This window comes from Morone saxatilis, unplaced genomic scaffold (genome assembly GCF_004916995.1).
Source record: "Morone saxatilis isolate NCDOM2014 unplaced genomic scaffold, NCSU_SB_2.0 Contig19, whole genome shotgun sequence".
NCBI lineage: Eukaryota > Metazoa > Chordata > Actinopteri > Moronidae > Morone > Morone saxatilis.
The window spans coordinates 14812443-14830256 of record NW_023339751.1 but is presented as its reverse complement, the minus strand read 5'-3'; the positions used below and the strand labels follow the sequence as shown (position 1 = coordinate 14830256).

The 17814-nt window shown below is 37.9% G+C and overlaps 1 protein-coding gene across 1 annotated transcript in view; it reads left to right on the top strand.

The window, feature by feature from the left end:
* The window catches only part of ryr2b (ryanodine receptor 2b (cardiac)), a 61393-nt gene that overhangs the window by 42337 nt on the left and 1242 nt on the right, over nucleotides 1-17814 (top strand). Inside the window, 28 exon segments of the mRNA XM_035663822.1 lie at nucleotides 452-548; nucleotides 1395-1507; nucleotides 2242-2293; nucleotides 2672-2728; nucleotides 2944-3043; nucleotides 3307-3386; nucleotides 4060-4136; nucleotides 4252-4325; nucleotides 4629-4709; nucleotides 4940-5028; nucleotides 5177-5305; nucleotides 5497-5601; nucleotides 5843-5924; nucleotides 6040-7328; nucleotides 7492-7544; nucleotides 7786-7930; nucleotides 8063-8155; nucleotides 9154-9366; nucleotides 9539-9669; nucleotides 9884-9926; nucleotides 11545-11681; nucleotides 12437-12497; nucleotides 12836-12982; nucleotides 13179-13313; nucleotides 14386-14542; nucleotides 14778-14842; nucleotides 16902-17002; nucleotides 17526-17577. Coding sequence (XP_035519715.1) covers nucleotides 452-548; nucleotides 1395-1507; nucleotides 2242-2293; nucleotides 2672-2728; nucleotides 2944-3043; nucleotides 3307-3386; nucleotides 4060-4136; nucleotides 4252-4325; nucleotides 4629-4709; nucleotides 4940-5028; nucleotides 5177-5305; nucleotides 5497-5601; nucleotides 5843-5924; nucleotides 6040-7328; nucleotides 7492-7544; nucleotides 7786-7930; nucleotides 8063-8155; nucleotides 9154-9366; nucleotides 9539-9669; nucleotides 9884-9926; nucleotides 11545-11681; nucleotides 12437-12497; nucleotides 12836-12982; nucleotides 13179-13313; nucleotides 14386-14542; nucleotides 14778-14842; nucleotides 16902-17002; nucleotides 17526-17577 — 3958 coding nt within the window.

Here is a 17814-nt window from a genome sequence, read left to right as displayed (position 1 = left end):
AAACTGTATTTTTTACCAAGAAATGGTGAATATGCTATTTGAACTAGAGTAGAACTACAGGACAATAAACCTATTCCAGTATCTAAATGGCAGCTCTGCATTGTGCAGAAAACACTACTGTGATGGAGAGGAAATGTAAAACCATTAGCATATGAAAACCCTTTGGCTGCATGTGGTATGTAGGTGATATACAAATGTTTTTTGGTGTTTCTTCAATTATAGCTGTGGTTTAGCACTCTTACCCTCTGTTGGATGTAATAATCATCACCTTGGATTGCCATAAGAGGCCTTGATGAATGAGCAATTATTAGTCTAATCAGAGCTCTTTTATAGTTTAATCGTTTACTTCTATGCTGCCTGTTTTTTTAATATCTTATTTGCATTAGTCCATTTCTCATAAGACAAATGTAAATGTCTTGTTGTCTCTTCACTCTTCCCTCTTCCTCCCCAGGCACAGGGCTGTCAACCTGTTCCTCCAAGGCTACAAAAAGTCCTGGATATCAGCTGAGGACCACAGCTTTGAGGAGAAGCTTGTGGAGGATTTAGCTGTGAGTCGGGGAAAAAAGCCATATTGACATCAATAGTTTAAAATAATTCTGTAACGAGATAAAACAGGTCTTATTTTGAATTATGATCAGATGAGAAACACAAAATACAACTTTCCATGAATAACCCCGATTATTTATTGATGAATGTGACTGTACCTCATATATTGTCCAGAATTGATTGTGATTAACTGTTTATTGCACCTTTTAGCATGGTTTAGCATGTTATGGACATTACTGTACATTAGATTACCTTGACCCAGGCACCAGGCAGCTTTTTTTAACCTTTCACCTAGATGTCCATTTTCCTTCTTCCACATGTCTCAAGCTGATTCTGTGATCAGGCAAGGGCACTTTCTCGTCCTCATTTAAGATTTCTAAGCAGCACATCCTCTAGGCAGCATGCCAATCCCATCTCATTTGCAAATTAACACTGTATACTAATACTACAGTTTTTCTTTTGCAGTATACATGAAATTACCATGCTTTACCATTTTGCACTAAGAGAATCATAAAAGATGCTTCTCCGACAGTCATCAGTTACACAGTATCTTTGGGACACCACTCCTTTCCTTTTCTTATAACAAAGTCCCTTATATGTGATCAAGTTGACAGGTGTGATGTAACATTGTGTAGCCTCTATTGTGTTTTTATTTTTAAATATTTAACCACAATCATTGTGTATATATGTTTGTGTATACTGTATAGTGTGTTTTTTGGAGAGCAAACCTAATGTGTTAACTTTAGAAAGCCACCAGAGGCTGTGCATGGTCAGTGCGTGACATGTTTAAGAGCACATATCAGTGGCTTCACTGTCTCTCTGGAATGCAGAAGGGAGGAGTGATGGAGGTCTGTGGAGGTGACAAGGAGGAAGAAAAAGACGTGGAGGATGGTGCCAAACCAATCGATCCCCTCCTACAACTAATTACACTCTTCAGTCGAAGCGCCCTGACAGAAAGGAGGTGTGTGTGTGTGTGTGTGTTCATTATAAAAGATCACATGCATTAAAAACTCCAGTCTACTTTTATTACTTGAAATTTGACATGTTTTTGATTCTTTGTGGGTTCACCCAACAGAAAAGTTTACTGTTAGAAGTGACATGTATTTTTCCCTTAGATAATTTTTTGGTAATGTAACAGTATTCTCATATTCTTCATAATCTAAAATCTTCATTGGTGGATCACTTTCTTCTTTCTTTGGCCTAATGCTTAAACTACCTGTTCATCAAACTAATTTGAGAGTATGTATTCTTGTAGTTTTTTTGTAGTTCTCTTTTTATCAATACATAATTTGGTCCACCAATCCCAGTGAGGTATTGCTGTGATATTGCCATGATATTCCTGCAGAGACTCACATGCTGTCTGAGAGCATAACATTGATGAGAAAGCAGTCTCACTTGTGCAGTCACTGCTGAGATCTGATCAAATCAGCCAGATTCCAGGTGTGCTGGTGTAAAAAACATAAAAATGTTCAATGCCACTGGGCGGACTTTTGAGTACAGTGGTCACATTCTGGAGCCACACACTGCTTAGGGGCATTTTGGGTGGTGCTGCAACTAAGTAAACAAGAGAATCACATTTAAGCGCTGTAAATTGATCCAGTGAGTATCGGCATTGACTAGCCATTTTTAGGATGCTGCATCTGTTCATACCTTAAAATACACTAATATTATCTTATCTGCCTTCCTTCTTCACAGTAAGCCTCGAAATGACAGTCTGTATCAGTCCTACGCCACTATAATGGCCAAGGTAACGGAACATGAAGAATGAGATTAGTGTCTAAATGTTTGTTACAGTGTTCACATAATACACAAAATCATGCATTTTTTCAAAAGGGTCAACTGTCTGTAATGTTACACGTATAGTTGTACACAGGTGTAATGATTAATTAATGAATTAATTAATAATTCCTGGTTCTGGTGGCCAGAGTAATGCTCAAAACAGGTGATGAGACAAAATACTTAAAAAGGGAGTTTATTTTTTTTTTTTAAATATTGCTTTAATTTTCTCCATGTCACATGCAATATATACCAAAAAGCCAGCAGCAGTGAGTTTGTACATTTTGTATCTTCTTTATATTGATTTATTTTCCACCCATTTTTGTTGGGTGTCTGTTTGATCTCCCAGAGCTGCCACAGAGAGGACTATGATGTTGAAGATAAACAGGAGCGGGAAAGCTTTGAAGTGAGTGAATGGGCTCTTACTTTTAAAATAGATGTTTATAATAAGTGTTTCTTGTTTATAGTATTTAATTGTAATTGGCTTGACTGTCTAATAATAATATATTTGAAAATGGTATAAGAAATATATATGTGTGTATGTAAGTCTTTATAAATCTTTATTTTTTATTTTAAAACAATAGTTGAGATACAGTTATAAATTGACCTTTCTTTAATCAGGAGAAGGAGATGGAGAAACAGAAGCTGCTGTACCAGCAGGCCAGGCTGCATCGTCGTGGAGCTTCTGAGATGGTCCTGCAAACCATCAGTGCTAGCAAAGGTAGTAAACGGTCAAATATTGGAGTAAATATAACTATATCAAGCTTAGTCTGTTTCTTAGTCTTTTATAAAGTTGTTGTTACTTTAGATGAGCCAGTCGTAAGCAAGATACTTGATGAGCTGGACTATCTGATAATAAAGTGAAGCTTTTCTTTGTACTTTGCCCTTTTCTTAATGTGAATCGTGATCAGTAGCAGTCATGCAATATTATTTTGAGTCAGCACTGTACACTCTCTGATTGTGATAAATTTCACATCCCATCAGGGGCCATGAGCTCCATGATTGCTCCTACATTGAAGCTGGGTATTGCTGTTCTCAGCGGGGGGAATGCCACTGTTCAGCAGGTACAATCCTACATTTGCATGCCCCCCTCAAACTACTACTTCCCTACACAAGTCTCTAACATTGGCCATTTCTCCCTTTCAAGCAGGGGCTAGAGATTATAATACAAAATATTATTATTGTTATTAAACATAAGATAAAGAGGAGGTAAAATTAGATTAGATGATACTAAGAAATGTGTTTATTGTAAGAGCTAGATTTGATTGGTAGATTAACTGCATTCACAATTCTGTTCTAAATATATTTATGAATGAAAATACCCAAAATATTAAAACTAGAAAAGTATAGCTGTAAAATATGGTATACTGTAAATCGTTGTCGTCTGTGGAAGCTGTGGGCTACTGTTGTTGCAGCTGCATAACAAATGTTCTAATAAATTTAATGAGTAGAGATGTCCTGTGATACATTATGTGGTAACAGAGCCAATAACTTATGAAGAGGACCTGAACTATTCATACAGTAGTATTTTCATTCAAGCTAAAAGTAGGTTTTCACTTATTCAGAACGCATCACTTTCTTTATCAAATTCTGTGTCGTCTTATGAATATGCTGCATTTACACAGAGACACTGCAGCAAAGTTTGCAGTAATACATTTTTTTAAGCTAATCATATCTGCTTTAGATGATATCCTCCTCCATTTAGCAGACCTAGTCTTTGATGCTTTTGTTTGATAGAAAATGCTGGATTATCTGAGAGAGAAGCGAGATGTTGGTTTCTTTCAGAGCATGGCTGGACTCATGCTGTCATGTAGGTGAGTAAATGAAGAAAATTCTCCGAAAAAAATCCTGTCAAATGTCACAATGGCTTCACGTACAGATTGATAAAAATGCTCCTTTTGTGTGTGCGTGCCTTTTTCTGCTATCCAGTGTTCTGGATCTGAATGCTTTTGAGAGGCAGAACAAAGCAGAGGGATTAGGCATGGCCATGGACGAGAGCTCAGGTACTGTATTCATATGGAAATTAAAAAAAAACACTTTCTGTGGAGCCATAGCAAGCAGTCAGCTGTGAGATCCTTGGCCTTGAACATACTCTAAATTCCCATATCTTTTCTCTGCCTTTTTCATTCTTGAATATTACCAATAGCTGTCTCCCTTCACTCCATTGTGGCCTGGTTTTTCTGTTCTTTTACTTCTCTAAATTCTGCGTACACTCATTCATTCTGTCATACCTTTACTACAGTGATACTCATTCCTTGCCCTTCATCCTTTTACTTATTGCTCTTTTCTGTATATTATTTTTTCAGGACAGAAGGTGATGCCTGACAAAGACATAACCTGTGACCTGTTTCGTTTTCTACAGCTGCTCTGTGAAGGACACAACTCAGGTTATTTGCACTATGCTGTAACCACTTACACAGTGTCACAAAGGTCACATAGATGACATTGATGTCTGTAAACTAATGGAAGACATACTTAAATGAACAAAACAGACTTTGTTGTTTTTTTAAGTATGCTAATAAGAGCTGATAGTTGATGCCCATTTTGCAGAATGAAATTCATTGCAATGCTCTTTTGAGGTTTTATTCAGCATGCTTTTACTTTCTTCATGTGTTAGACTTCCAGAATTACCTGAGAACACAAACAGGCAACAACACCACTGTCAACATCATAATATCCACCGTGGACTATTTACTGAGAGTACAGGTGAGACTACAGTAACAGTTACACAGTTACACAGTTACAGTGAACATTATATTTAGTGTTTTGGTCACAATGACATTTTGTTTTTAAGAGAATGTTGTTTTTTTTTAAGCTCATGATCTGTAAGTATTTTTTCTGTGGCACCCTGCAGGAGTCAATCAGTGACTTCTACTGGTACTACTCAGGGAAGGATGTGATTGATGAACACGGCCAACACAATTTCTCCAAGGCCATCGAAGTGGCCAAACAGGTCTTCAACACACTTACTGAGTACATACAGGTCGGTCAGTTTCTATTACGTGTTACAGTCATACTGTGTTTCAGGTATAATCCTGTCAGCTCCTAGAGGCATAACAGCATCTACTGCTCTTTGCCTGCATATGTATATTTGTCTGAAAGTTAACTTCTCTTTCTACTAGTTGAGATGTTTATTAAAATGATGCAGCTCACATTATTGATGTGTTTATCTAGGGCCCATGTACTGGCAACCAACAGAGTCTAGCTCACAGTCGTCTGTGGGATGCTGTTGTGGGATTCCTCCATGTCTTTGCCCACATGCAAATGAAGCTCTCTCAGGTATAGCACATCGATCCACTGTCATTTGATGAGCTTATTATCCTCTTAAATTCTGTGGAAACAAAATGATAATGATGATTCTACCCGAGCAGGCCTCATTTTAGTCTCCTGGCAATAGTAATACAAAACATTTACTGTTAATTTGTTGTTGTAAACTCCCTCTGTAATGTGTCCTAAATATATGAAATGAAAAGAACAATTTGCTAAGAATTTAACAGTAAATAAGTTTTCTTATATATAGGATTCACGGCAAATTGAGCTTCTGAAAGAGCTCATGGATTTACAAAAGGACATGGTTGTTTTTTTGCTCTCCATGTTAGAAGGCAAGTCTCCTTTCTCCTTTGTTTTTCACAATTTATGATCATAAATAGTTACAAGTTATCATTAATAAATAAACTTTAAATGAACTATTTCTCTCTTTGACTCTCTTCCCTGTAGGTAATGTTGTCAATGGAACTATTGGAAAGCAGATGGTGGATATGTTGGTGGAATCATCAGGCAATGTGGAGATGATCCTCAAATTTTTCGACATGTTCCTCAAACTTAAAGACCTCACGTCCTCAGATGCCTTCAGAGAGTACGACCCTGATCATAAGGGCTGCATCTCTAGGAAGGACTTCCAGAAAGCCATGGACAATTGCCGGCGTTTCTCCCAAGCTGAGACTCACTTCCTCCTCTCCTGCATGGAGACTGACGACAGTGAAATTGTGGATTATGAGGCCTTTGTGGATCGCTTCCACGAGCCAGCCAAAGACATTAGCTTCAGTATCGCGGTTCTCCTTACCAATTTGTCCGAACACATGCCCAATGATTCAAGACTAAAGACATTTATGGAACTGGCAGAGTGCGTGTTGACTTACTTCCAGCCCTATCTAGGACGTATTGAGATCCTTGGTGGTGGGAAGCGCATTGAACGTGTCTACTTTGAGATCAGTGAATCCTGCCGCACACAATGGGAGAAGCCTCAGGTCAAAGAGTCCAAGAGGCAATTCATTTTTGATGTGGTAAATGAGGGTGGAGAGAAGGAGAAAATGGAGATGTTTGTTAATTTTTGTGAGGACACCATTTTTGAGATGCAGCTTGCAGCCAAGATATCTGGCTCCGACACTGGAGAGAGGTATGCTGAAAAAGGAGAAGAGGAAAAGAGTAAGAGTGAAGAAGAAAAGCTGGACAACGAAGGAATGTTTTTCATCTATCATTGGCTGTTACTGCTGATATCTCTACTCTCTGTCAAAAACCTGAAGACAATGATGAAGATGACCCTGAAGGATATCCTTATGTCAGCTGTTTTCTTTCTCAAATTGATCATTATGGCTCAGGTCCAGTTAATTTCTGTTGTAATTCGCAGCATCATATATGTGCTGTACATATCCTTTGTTAGTGGTGGGCTCATAGAGGGAGCCAAGAGGATCAGGATATCAGACTTGCTGGGTGGCTTCCTTGAGCCAACTCTTGATGAGGTCATGGGGGTGCCAAGTAGTGTGGATCGGATGAGGAAGTACTCTACCAGTTTGTCTTCCCAGAGAGAATTGAGGGAGATCGGGCAGGTGGCAGCTGTGACCTCCCCTAGGGAGGTCGATGTGCTGTCGGATATATTCGGTCTCAAAGTGAAAAAGGAGGGAAGTCAATACAGACTTATAACGCAAGACCTCACAGCCAGTCTGACTGACCTGTTCAGCACAACCTCCAGAAAAAATTCAGATTTTTCTGAGAAGCATCAGGGCACGGTATGGATGCATTTCTACCTTTGTATCATATTGTCTTTGATGTGCAGTTTGTTTTATTTCTCACAAGTTCAACATCATTTTCTCAGTGTTGTACTGCTTTGATATTGTACTGATTCTTATTAATTTTTGATTTCTTCATGAATTTTACTGACAACAACTTAAGGCCCACACTGCCAAGGAGGAAAACACAGAAGATGAGAAAATGCTTCATACAAAGTGAGTCAATTTAATCCTCAAAGAGGGATTATCTAATTTATAACATCCTAAATAATAGATGCTGAGTCAGTTAAGGTAGAAAAAATAATGGCAGTAGTGGATTTGGTAGTGGTAATAATGTATGGTGGGTCTAAATAAAACTTAAAATTTAAAAAAAAAGTTTGATTTCATTATCTCAGATATTCCCTTTTAAAATAAACCTCTTTGGCCTTCCCTCTGTTTGTACTTGGACTGTGTGCAGAGGGAAGGAATCTGAGAAGAAAACTGCGAAGGAGAAAGCAGAGGCAGAATGGAGAGCCAAGAGAAGTTCTAATAAGTCAGAGGAACCAGAGAGCCAACAGTCAGCCCTCTGGGAGATTATAAGCACTCATAACAAGAGCCTGCTGGTAATAGACACATACACTTATGCATGCTTGTGCACTTATTGATACATGCACCAACAAAGATAAACATGCACACTTACAAGCACTTTAATTTGCTTATACAGGCAGAAAACACATTTTTCCTTTTTTTTACAGAATTACTTTGCAAGGAATTTTTATAACATGCGCTTGCTGGCTCTGTTTGTCGCCTTTGCAATCAACTTTATCCTCCTCTTCTACAAGGTGAGTGTGTGCTTGTGAGCGAAAATTCTGAATTACATAAAATTTGTAGTGGTGCACTAGAAAGTAATTAAATACAATTATTTAAATCCTGTACAATAGTACAATTTTGAGGTACTTTTTCCTAGACTACACTACTTTTAGCATGTAAATATTATTTATACATTTATCCGATAGCTTTGTTTACCAGTTACTCTTTTTTTTCTTTTTTCATTACAGTTTCACATACAAAACATAAAATATTTCTTTAAAACTACACAAACAGTAGTCAACAACAGCACCTGGACCACCCTGAACAGTAAAATGCTTCAGTAATAAGTATATAATAATGATATAACAATACACAACTCACAGGGGGGGCATTTGCGTAACATTTTACTTTTGATACTTTAAGTACATTTTACTACTAATAATTTTGTACTTTACTTTTATGTGTAATAGAGTATTAATACAGTGTGGTAATTTTACTTAAGTAAAGAATCTAATAACTTTTTTTGTGACTGCAAATTTGTAATATTTAAATTATTTGCAGTAGTAGCTTGACTTTGGGTGACAGCTGCCACCTCTAAAAACAAAAATGCCTAGCCACCCCAGGTTGGTGTAAAATTTGACACATTAATTTTGATTAATTTAAAAAATATCTGTTATGCCTGTTATTTTAGACTACCTGGTAGGTCATAGTACCCTCTGGCCTTCCCAATCCAAAGGGAAATCAACTTGACTTAAAAAGGTTAAAAAGCCTTTATTGTAGATGAATTTGCAGACTCCTAAAAATGCTGTTTAGATTTACCAGCGCCTGTATAGGTATCTACAGGTAATAGTTTAACTAGAGAGCATACCTATCCCCATCAGAGACTGTGTCAGAGAGGAGTTGATCAAACTCTGTGGTCTGTTGCCTTTTGAATTGTATTGCATTATATTGTGTGTTTCTTTTTTCTTTATCAAATAAAGAATGCTTTTTCTTTGGTGAATTCACTCTTTCTTTTGGTCTCTTACTGTCTTCCCAGGTAGCATCCTTGCCTGCATCCCAAGAGGGGGAAAGAGTGGTCACATCTGTTTACAGGGAGGAGCTGCACTCTGCTACTGAAGATGACAACAAGGACACTGTTTATTTTGTGCTGGAGGAGAGCAGTGGATACATGAAGCCGTCACTCCACTTCCTGGCTGTAGCACACACAATCATCTCCTTCTGTTGTATTATCGGTTACTACTGCCTCAAGGTAGACCGACTTGTGCACGTACCTTTTGCAGATTTATAATAAAGTCATTTACAGTCATTTACAGACAGTTTAGCACATTGCTAATCTGAATTTCTGATATCTTAGGGTTTGCCAATTTAACAATACAGTATTCAAAGAGTCAAGAGATCACTGTAGTGCATTTGATTGACAGGTACCATTGGTGATCTTCAAACGTGAGAAGGAAGTGGCACGAAGGCTAGAGTTTGACGGGCTGTATGTGACAGAGCAGCCCCCTGAGGAGGACATCAAAGGGCAATGGGACCGACTGGTCATTAACACACCGTATGTTCATAGCCACATATTCAACTGGGAGGATGTCATATTAAATAAAATCAAATAAAAACACATTTTAGGCTTTATGTTTGAGGAGCTCGCTGTCAGCACCTGTTATATGTATAGTGCGTGTTTTACTTACAGTAATGTTTTAATTACCAGTATGGTTTTAATTACAATTTTATCAACAATATTTTTTATAACTAATTGTTTCTCTTTTCAGATCATTTCCGAATAATTACTGGGATAAATTTGTAAAGAGGAAGGTAAGATATTCAGAGGACTGCAGCTGTGATTTTGAACAGCAAAAATATTACACATTCTATTTCAAATGTGCTTATCCATGTATGCAATTGTGTGCATATTTCACTCAGTGACACTGCATTAAAAAACGAACTGAAATTTAATGAGCCATTTAATGGCAGGTGTAATTATTCCCTTATCAGGTAGCAAAGTGGATTTTATTGTCTCCAGAGACGGTGCAACACTTTTAGCTTCCTCATTCTGATTGCCTATGTTATTTCTTAAGAACATTTTAGTTATATAATATACTGCAGGGAAATAAAACTTTAAGTCTGTTAAATCAAGCTAGAGTACTCTATCTTGTTTTACTAGTTCACAGATGTATTCAGTCAAGCAAACCAGTCATCAAAATCCCAAAGTCTTCAGAATATTAGCCATATTCTTTCCAGCTAAATAGTGGCACCTTAACAACTTTCTGTTGTATCTTGCAATTGTTCCAAAAATGTATCTATAATAAATAGAAATACACTGTTAATTTGTAGAGTGATACTGTCTGTTTTATAGACTGTAAAGAGATATGATGGCACTCACTGGCTTCTGAAGCTTTGATTTTACTGCTCAGAAATGTCAGGTGGCCTGATGGGGGCAAGTAAGAAAAGGAAGCGGAACCACTGAGACTTGTTACTCTGTAAGCCATAATGTATTTGAATAAAATAGTTTTTTTATTTCCATAAACATCCATATAAGAAGAATTGAAGGTAGCTATTTAGCCCATAATATTTTATGGAAGAAACTTATTGATGTTCACTGAAATTGAGACAAATTTTCTTTTGTTCTGTTTTTTTTTTTTTATGGATTTCATTTTTGTGGGCCATCTTGCGGCCATTAGTGTATCTTAAGGCACCTTTTGCCACTGGGGTGGCCACTTGATCTCTATAAAGTATGTCTAGGACTGCCACACTCTGTATTGCATCATTTTAAGAGGCTGCAATAAAATAGATGGTATAATGTCTTTAAGTTCTTCTGGTAATCCACTTTTGAGTTTGGAGGTTGTAAATATTGCTTACCGTACAGTGAAGCACTAATGTTTGTAATAACAAAATGGCTCTGTAATAAAACTAGACTTTGGCTGGCTCTTGTTTTTTACATTAATAAATCAAGTAGCATAAAGTTTCTTAGAGCCATAGCTTGGCAATAAAGAGAAACTCTTCATCTGTTAAATGATTACATTAAGTAAGTATTTACTAGCCACAGTTCACTGTACATACACAGTTTAATAGGAAAGTAAAATATAAGCCCAGGTGAATGCAAATGATGTATATACTGTGAGATTACAGTCAATAAAGATAAAATGCACCAGAGTTACCGTTAGTCATTTACCCAACCACCATGCCATAGGGGGTTGCAAACACCATGCCCCCTAAAAAAATATTTGATTGTCAGCATGGGAATCAGAAAATCCTTCCTTTCTTTGTTCAGTAGCTATCAGAAGCAGCACCGTCATCTTGTCAACAGTCTGTGCCATCTCATTATGGCACAGACTGTGGAAGAATTCAGCCAGTTATTTAGTTATTTCTTGCAAGACACTGAAGAGACTATTGTTTTAGTTGCAATGTAAACCTGTCTTCTTGCCCCCGTCAGGTGATGGATAAGTATGGTGACTTGTATGGCTGTGAGAAGATCAGTGAACTCTTAGGTCTGGACCAAGCTGCTTTAGACTTCAGCTCAGAGAGAAAAGAAAGGAAGAGGCTTAAGAGAGACACTGCCTGGAGTGTTCTGTGAGTAAAAAGCAGCATTTTTAAAGGGATCCATGGGAGAGTGCAGCTATCTTTTGTCATTTGTTTTGTCTTTTGTCTTGAGCATTTTTAATGTTTTTTCTTGTTTGTTTGATGCCTGAGACAAACAAAGGACAAGACCTTAAAATAATCATCAATTGTTTGTATTTCCGTGTAGCATGTACATCATAATTATAAATAATAAATAATTCAGGCCTTTGATGGCTAATATGGTATGCAGTTAAGCAGGTGGTTGATGATAGCAATGTAGCATCCTTCTCTGTATGACGCAAATTTTCATACGGACAGCCTGGTATTGATATAAAAAGACAAATGTTCAAATTAGGAAATCAATATAGCTCTTTCTCTAATGCATTTTACTGTGGAGGTGAATGGGAATCCTGATGAACATGAACATTACACCGGGGGGCTTATTTACTGTTATGTCCAACTCTTGTCTGGGCCCTTTTTGTAACATCTTGAAATAATGTTTCAGCAGCCTATGCCATTATTTATAGCCATGCTATATTGTGTATGTGTTTGTAAGGTTTTGTGTTACCTGTGACAAAAGAAAGTCCTAGAACATTATGTTGTACTTGAAGAAGAACAGGACATTCTGAGATGATGCCACATAACAGACAGCCTCTATTAGAAGAGACACTGTAGCAACAAGGGTCTGATTTTAGCCATGTACATTTTTACCTTGTCTTCTAGGTTCTTACCTTCATGTATCTGTCTGATAATGCTGTCTATTTCAGATTTAACTCCATTGACATGAAGTACCAGGTCTGGAAACTAGGAGTTGTGTTCACTGATAATGTAAGTTTGGTTGTGTCCAATATTTAATGACTTTTGCTTTGTTCCTACAAAGACAAGATAAAGGTGTCACTTCCCGCAATTTATGTTAACAGATAATATAATATGACGAGCAGTGTGTGTAAAACATAGATATTTTACGACTTATTCCTAATTTGTTCAATCTCTTGTTCTACTGTGCTACAATTTTGTTTGATACAATTGTACATGCTGCAGATGTGACGGTGGTAATATCCTGTGATTGTCTGCCTTATCTAAAATACACATTTGTCTCTATCTGTCCTGGTAATCTATATTGCCTGTTTTTATGTGTGAATTTCCTTGTGTGTGTGTGCTCACAGTCCTTCTTATACTTGGCCTGGTACATGGCCATGTCGGTCTTGGGTCACTATAACAACTTCTTCTTTGCTGCCCACCTCTTGGACATCGCCATGGGCTTTAAGACACTTCGTACCATCCTTTCCTCTGTCACACACAATGGGAAACAGGTGTGTGTGTGTGTGTGTGTGTGGGGTGGTCCTCTCTATCCATCTGTCTTAGTGTGTGTTCATAGCTGCAGTTTGCATGCATGTGATGTTTGCTTTCATGCTGTAGGGTTATACGGGGGCTTTTCTAAGATGAAGAAGCGTATTAAAGCCCATCTGCCTCTGTCTATCCTTTTGTAATTATGTGTGTGTCTGTCAGTTGGTCCTGACTGTGGGCCTGTTGGCGGTCGTCGTGTATCTCTACACTGTCGTGGCCTTCAACTTCTTCAGGAAGTTTTACAACAAGAGCGACGACAAGGACACCCAAGACATGAAATGCAATGACATGCTTACTGTGAGTTAAATGTGCATGTTGACGCACACAAGTAGTCTCCAATCTTCACATATCTACCTCTATCTATCCTCTCTATTTCTCTATGTTGATCTTTCTAGTACAAACACAGCCACACACCTCATTTTCTACCTCCTCAGACTGAGAGGGGTAGAAGAGGATGCTGACAGTGATCCCCATTGTTGGAGTGAGAAAAGCCTCTTGTCTTCGTCCCTCCTCTACTTTTCCATAAAGTGATGGACACATGGATACAAAACAGCTCCAGAATCCTCAGCATAGCTCTTTGTTAGGCCATCCACAACATTTACATCCCACCACCTGCTTCATTCTGATGTGGACTCTACTGTCACTCACACTAGCAGGCGGATGGGCAGCGATAGCATTTGAATAAAACTACTATTATCGTAGGTGGGGAATATTACATTAAATCCTCAGTCTGTGTTATTGTTTATGCACTTTAGCAACAGTGATTTGTAATCCCTTTCCCATAATTACAACACAACAGTTTAAGTATAATGCAAAATGGCAAATATCTGAAGATAAGCAGAATACATCTCACTCAACTGTTCAGTCTCATGATTACACAAAAAAGTGCTTTAAATTTTGAAAGTTTAGCGGACAATTTCTATGTTGTTTTTGTTCAAGTTTCTTCACTTAAAAGCACAGTACCATTCTTGGTAGACAACTTGGATGTTTGCCTCATACTCACATAAACTCCTTGTGGGGAAATACTGTCTAAGGCAAAGAATATTGATTGGAACTATTCTGTGAAATTGTATAAAAATGTTGCCTGTTTGAAACTTCTAACTGCCCCCCAGAAAGCACCAAGCATGGATGAAAATGCAGTAAATAAATTGTTTTGCCATTTGAATTTTCAACATACTGTGTTATCCTTGGAATTTGGAGAAACAATACTTTAGTCTTTCTTAGATACTTTACAATTCCTCGCCTTACCTCAAACCCTTGTTAAAGATAGCTGGAGAAAAAGCCTGTCTGGTGATTAGTTTCAGAGAAGACTGACCTCATCCTCAGGTGGAATACATGCTATACAATAAATGAAAATGTCTTCTTTCAGTGCTACATGTTCCACATGTACGTGGGAGTGCGTGCGGGCGGGGGCATTGGTGATGAGATCGAGGACCCTGCTGGGGATGAGTTTGAGGTGGAACGCATCTTCTTTGACATCACATTTTTCTTCTTTGTCATCGTCATCCTCCTGGCCATCATCCAGGGTGAGTCTCCCACACTGTATTTGCTTGGAAATGAAGACCTGCCTCAACATGTATACCACATGTTTTTACCAAGCCACACTTTTTTGTTTGATTACATTTGATGAGTGTTTTATGTGGAAGTGGAAAAAGAACAAAGCATCTGTCTATTCCTGTCCTTAAGTTTCACTGGCACAGCTAAGCACATTCCTGTGCACGAACAAATATACTGACTCACACAATCATGATCTGTTTTCAGGCTTGATAATTGATGCGTTTGGGGAGCTGCGTGACCAGCAGGAGCAAGTGAAAGAGGATATGGAGGTGAGATAAAACATTTTCCTTTACACATACACACACAAACACTCTCTCCATACTGTACTATCCAAACAATTTGAATTTACATTTTGTCTGGTTATAAAGTATGAAATGCTGTGTCTGATGTAGATGCAAGGACTATTAAAATATATATACTTCAGTGTGTGTGTAAGATTAAGTAGATTAGAACATTTAGTTGTTGTGGGAGCTCGTGTGACGGGAAACAATCGAACCATTGGCCTTAATTAGAGGATACCATTATCTCTTTCTTCTAATTAGTGGATAATAATTACAGAATGTTAAATCGTATCTGTTAAAGCCTTTTCTGTCTGTTTCAATTGTTATTTGAGTCTAGTTTTACTTATGCTGACATAATTAGTGTTGTTTGAGAATGTAAGTTTATTTCGGGCTTAAAATGTAAAAGCTAGATGCAGTAGAATATAAATGAAGATGCAGTTCTTCTTGATTACGATTCCATAAATTGCATTGCTCAGAACTGCTGAACCAAAATTACATGGAATCTCTGTTTTGTTGGAGCCTGTGGAGTAGCTTTAAGGTTCATTGAGTGGTAACAACAGTGCATGCATCCCTCAGAGGTATGCCTCTGCAGTGTGTGTGAACAAGACCCTACCAAAGCAGACACTGCAGGCAGGCACAGTAAGGGGCCAAGTAAGGTTAAAAGTGACTTTATTATGTGGTCAGGCAGGCTGGAAATCAGCAGCAGGTATGTAATCAGAACAGGCAAACAAGTCCAAAGGTGCAGGAGAGGAAAGGAAAGCAGGTAATCAAAGGCTGGACTGCTGAGGCAACAAGGCAGCACAGAGGACCTGACAAACAGTGGTGAGCTACCCTCCAAATATAAAGGGTACACATGTGATGTCACTGAACACATAGTTGTTATGGTCACCCCCACTTAAGTAACAAACCTATCTGCCACTGTACATTCACATGGAAAAAAACACATCACATAAAAAATAGCATACAACTGTTGGGTAGTCGAATAAAAATATCAGATTCAGAATGAATGCAAGCAAAATGTTTTACACATTGCCAAAGGCTAAAGAGAACAGAAGCAAGCAGTGGCCGTGAAACTATTATGAGTAGTGTCATATTATTTTAAAGAGGAAGAAGGAATTGCTGCATGGCTCTGATGGCTGATCTGACAGATGCTGTTAGGCTGCTAGTTAGACAGAAGGTATACAAAGAACAAAAATCTTGCTTAATCATCAATGTCAAGTGGTGCACCATAGAAAAAGATTAAGGCCCCCTTTAGATGATATTATATAATGAATTTATTCTTCAAGTATATTGAAGGCTGACCTAGAGTCAATACTCGGCCTCTTTTATTGCCTATAGTCTAAGAATAAATTAATTATAATGTTTAATCTAAAGATGGAGTGCCTTTTTCATGGTTATCCGCACCACTTGGCATTAAGCAAGATTTCTGGAAAACACCATTTAGTGACTATATAGTCTCTGTCCCACTGTGTGTCTCAAAAAGAACAAAAAACAGTGCCACAGATTTTACAGCTGCTTTCCCCAGATGCTACTAATTGTTAATTCAGAAAGTTGCTGCAGTGATAAATCAATTCCAGCTGCTACTGTACTTCCTATCCTCTCGTAATTCAAAGCCCTAAATAGGAATGTTCAAAAATACATTTTGCATTAACCCAAAAATACAAATTTTACCAGCATAAAACCTTTGTATATACATACATAAGAATGTAAACAACAGTAATTTGACTGGTTAGTACTCCCAAATGATGCAAATCCCCAGTAAATATGCCCCTCTGTGTCTATGGAGAAGCCAGTGAGTAATCCTACAGTCTTTTTTCTTTTTGTGGGCGTCCTTTTAGTGTCTTTTCAAAAACAAACAACTTAAAAGGTGTCATATTGTAGACTTAGCAGACTAAATACTGTGTTTGAGTCACAGTGCAGAGTAATACAACAAAAGGCCTCTGGTCTTGAGGTTTGAATTTAATTGACTTGAATTTTGTTTCCCCAACATACTTTAGAGAGGCCTGTTGCATGAATCATTACATGTCTTACATCTTTCCTCCTGCAGACCAAATGTTTTATATGTGGAATAGGAAGTGAATACTTTGATAAAGTCCCTCATGGCTTTGAGACCCACACTCTACAGGAGCACAACTTGGCCAACTATCTGTGAGTTGACTCATGCTCACCACCTTCGTGCCTCGGGTTGCCAGTGTCTCAACTTAATACTAAAACTCACCTGTCACTGTAACTGTTCTGCATGTTCCACCAACACTAGACTCCTCTGACTGGTGGACTCTTCCCTGCTCATGTTTATGTATGTATGCTAGTCCTTCATACAACATTTTAAGCTTACCTGGTAAAGGTCCACAGTCTGAAACCTCATAAATCATAATTTAATAAAGTGAGAGATCACTAGTCAGCATTACTTGCTTCTTGTTAATCAACTAATATTTGCAAGCATTAAAGTAAATATTTGACCTGATTGTAAAATACGGCTGCTATGTTTAGTTGTAATTCCACTTCAAATATCTAACCAACTGTTTCCATACTCACCATAATCCTAGGACGTGCACAGGCTCTTAATTTAATGCTACAACTTTTTAGCCTGTAGTGTGTATTTCCCTGTATTTAAACCCAAGTATGTACGGGGGAGGTATGTGACATGAAACCCTCTTCTGTGTCCTTACAGATTTTTTCTGATGTACCTTATTAACAAGGATGAAACTGAACACACGGGGCAGGTATAATAATTATCTCTTCTGTTTTATTGCATGATCCAGTCAAAGTAAGAGCAAGGTGTAAACCTCTGCAGCTCTTAAACAATTCTGTCATGGCCAAATCTCACTTTCCATAATATATGCTCCACAATGGTTGCTCCATGTCTCAGTGACCTTTTAATTTCAGCAATTGCCACTGCAATGACAAAGCTGTGGTGTAACCTTTTCAACTAAGACAGAATATGTATTCATACTGTCTTT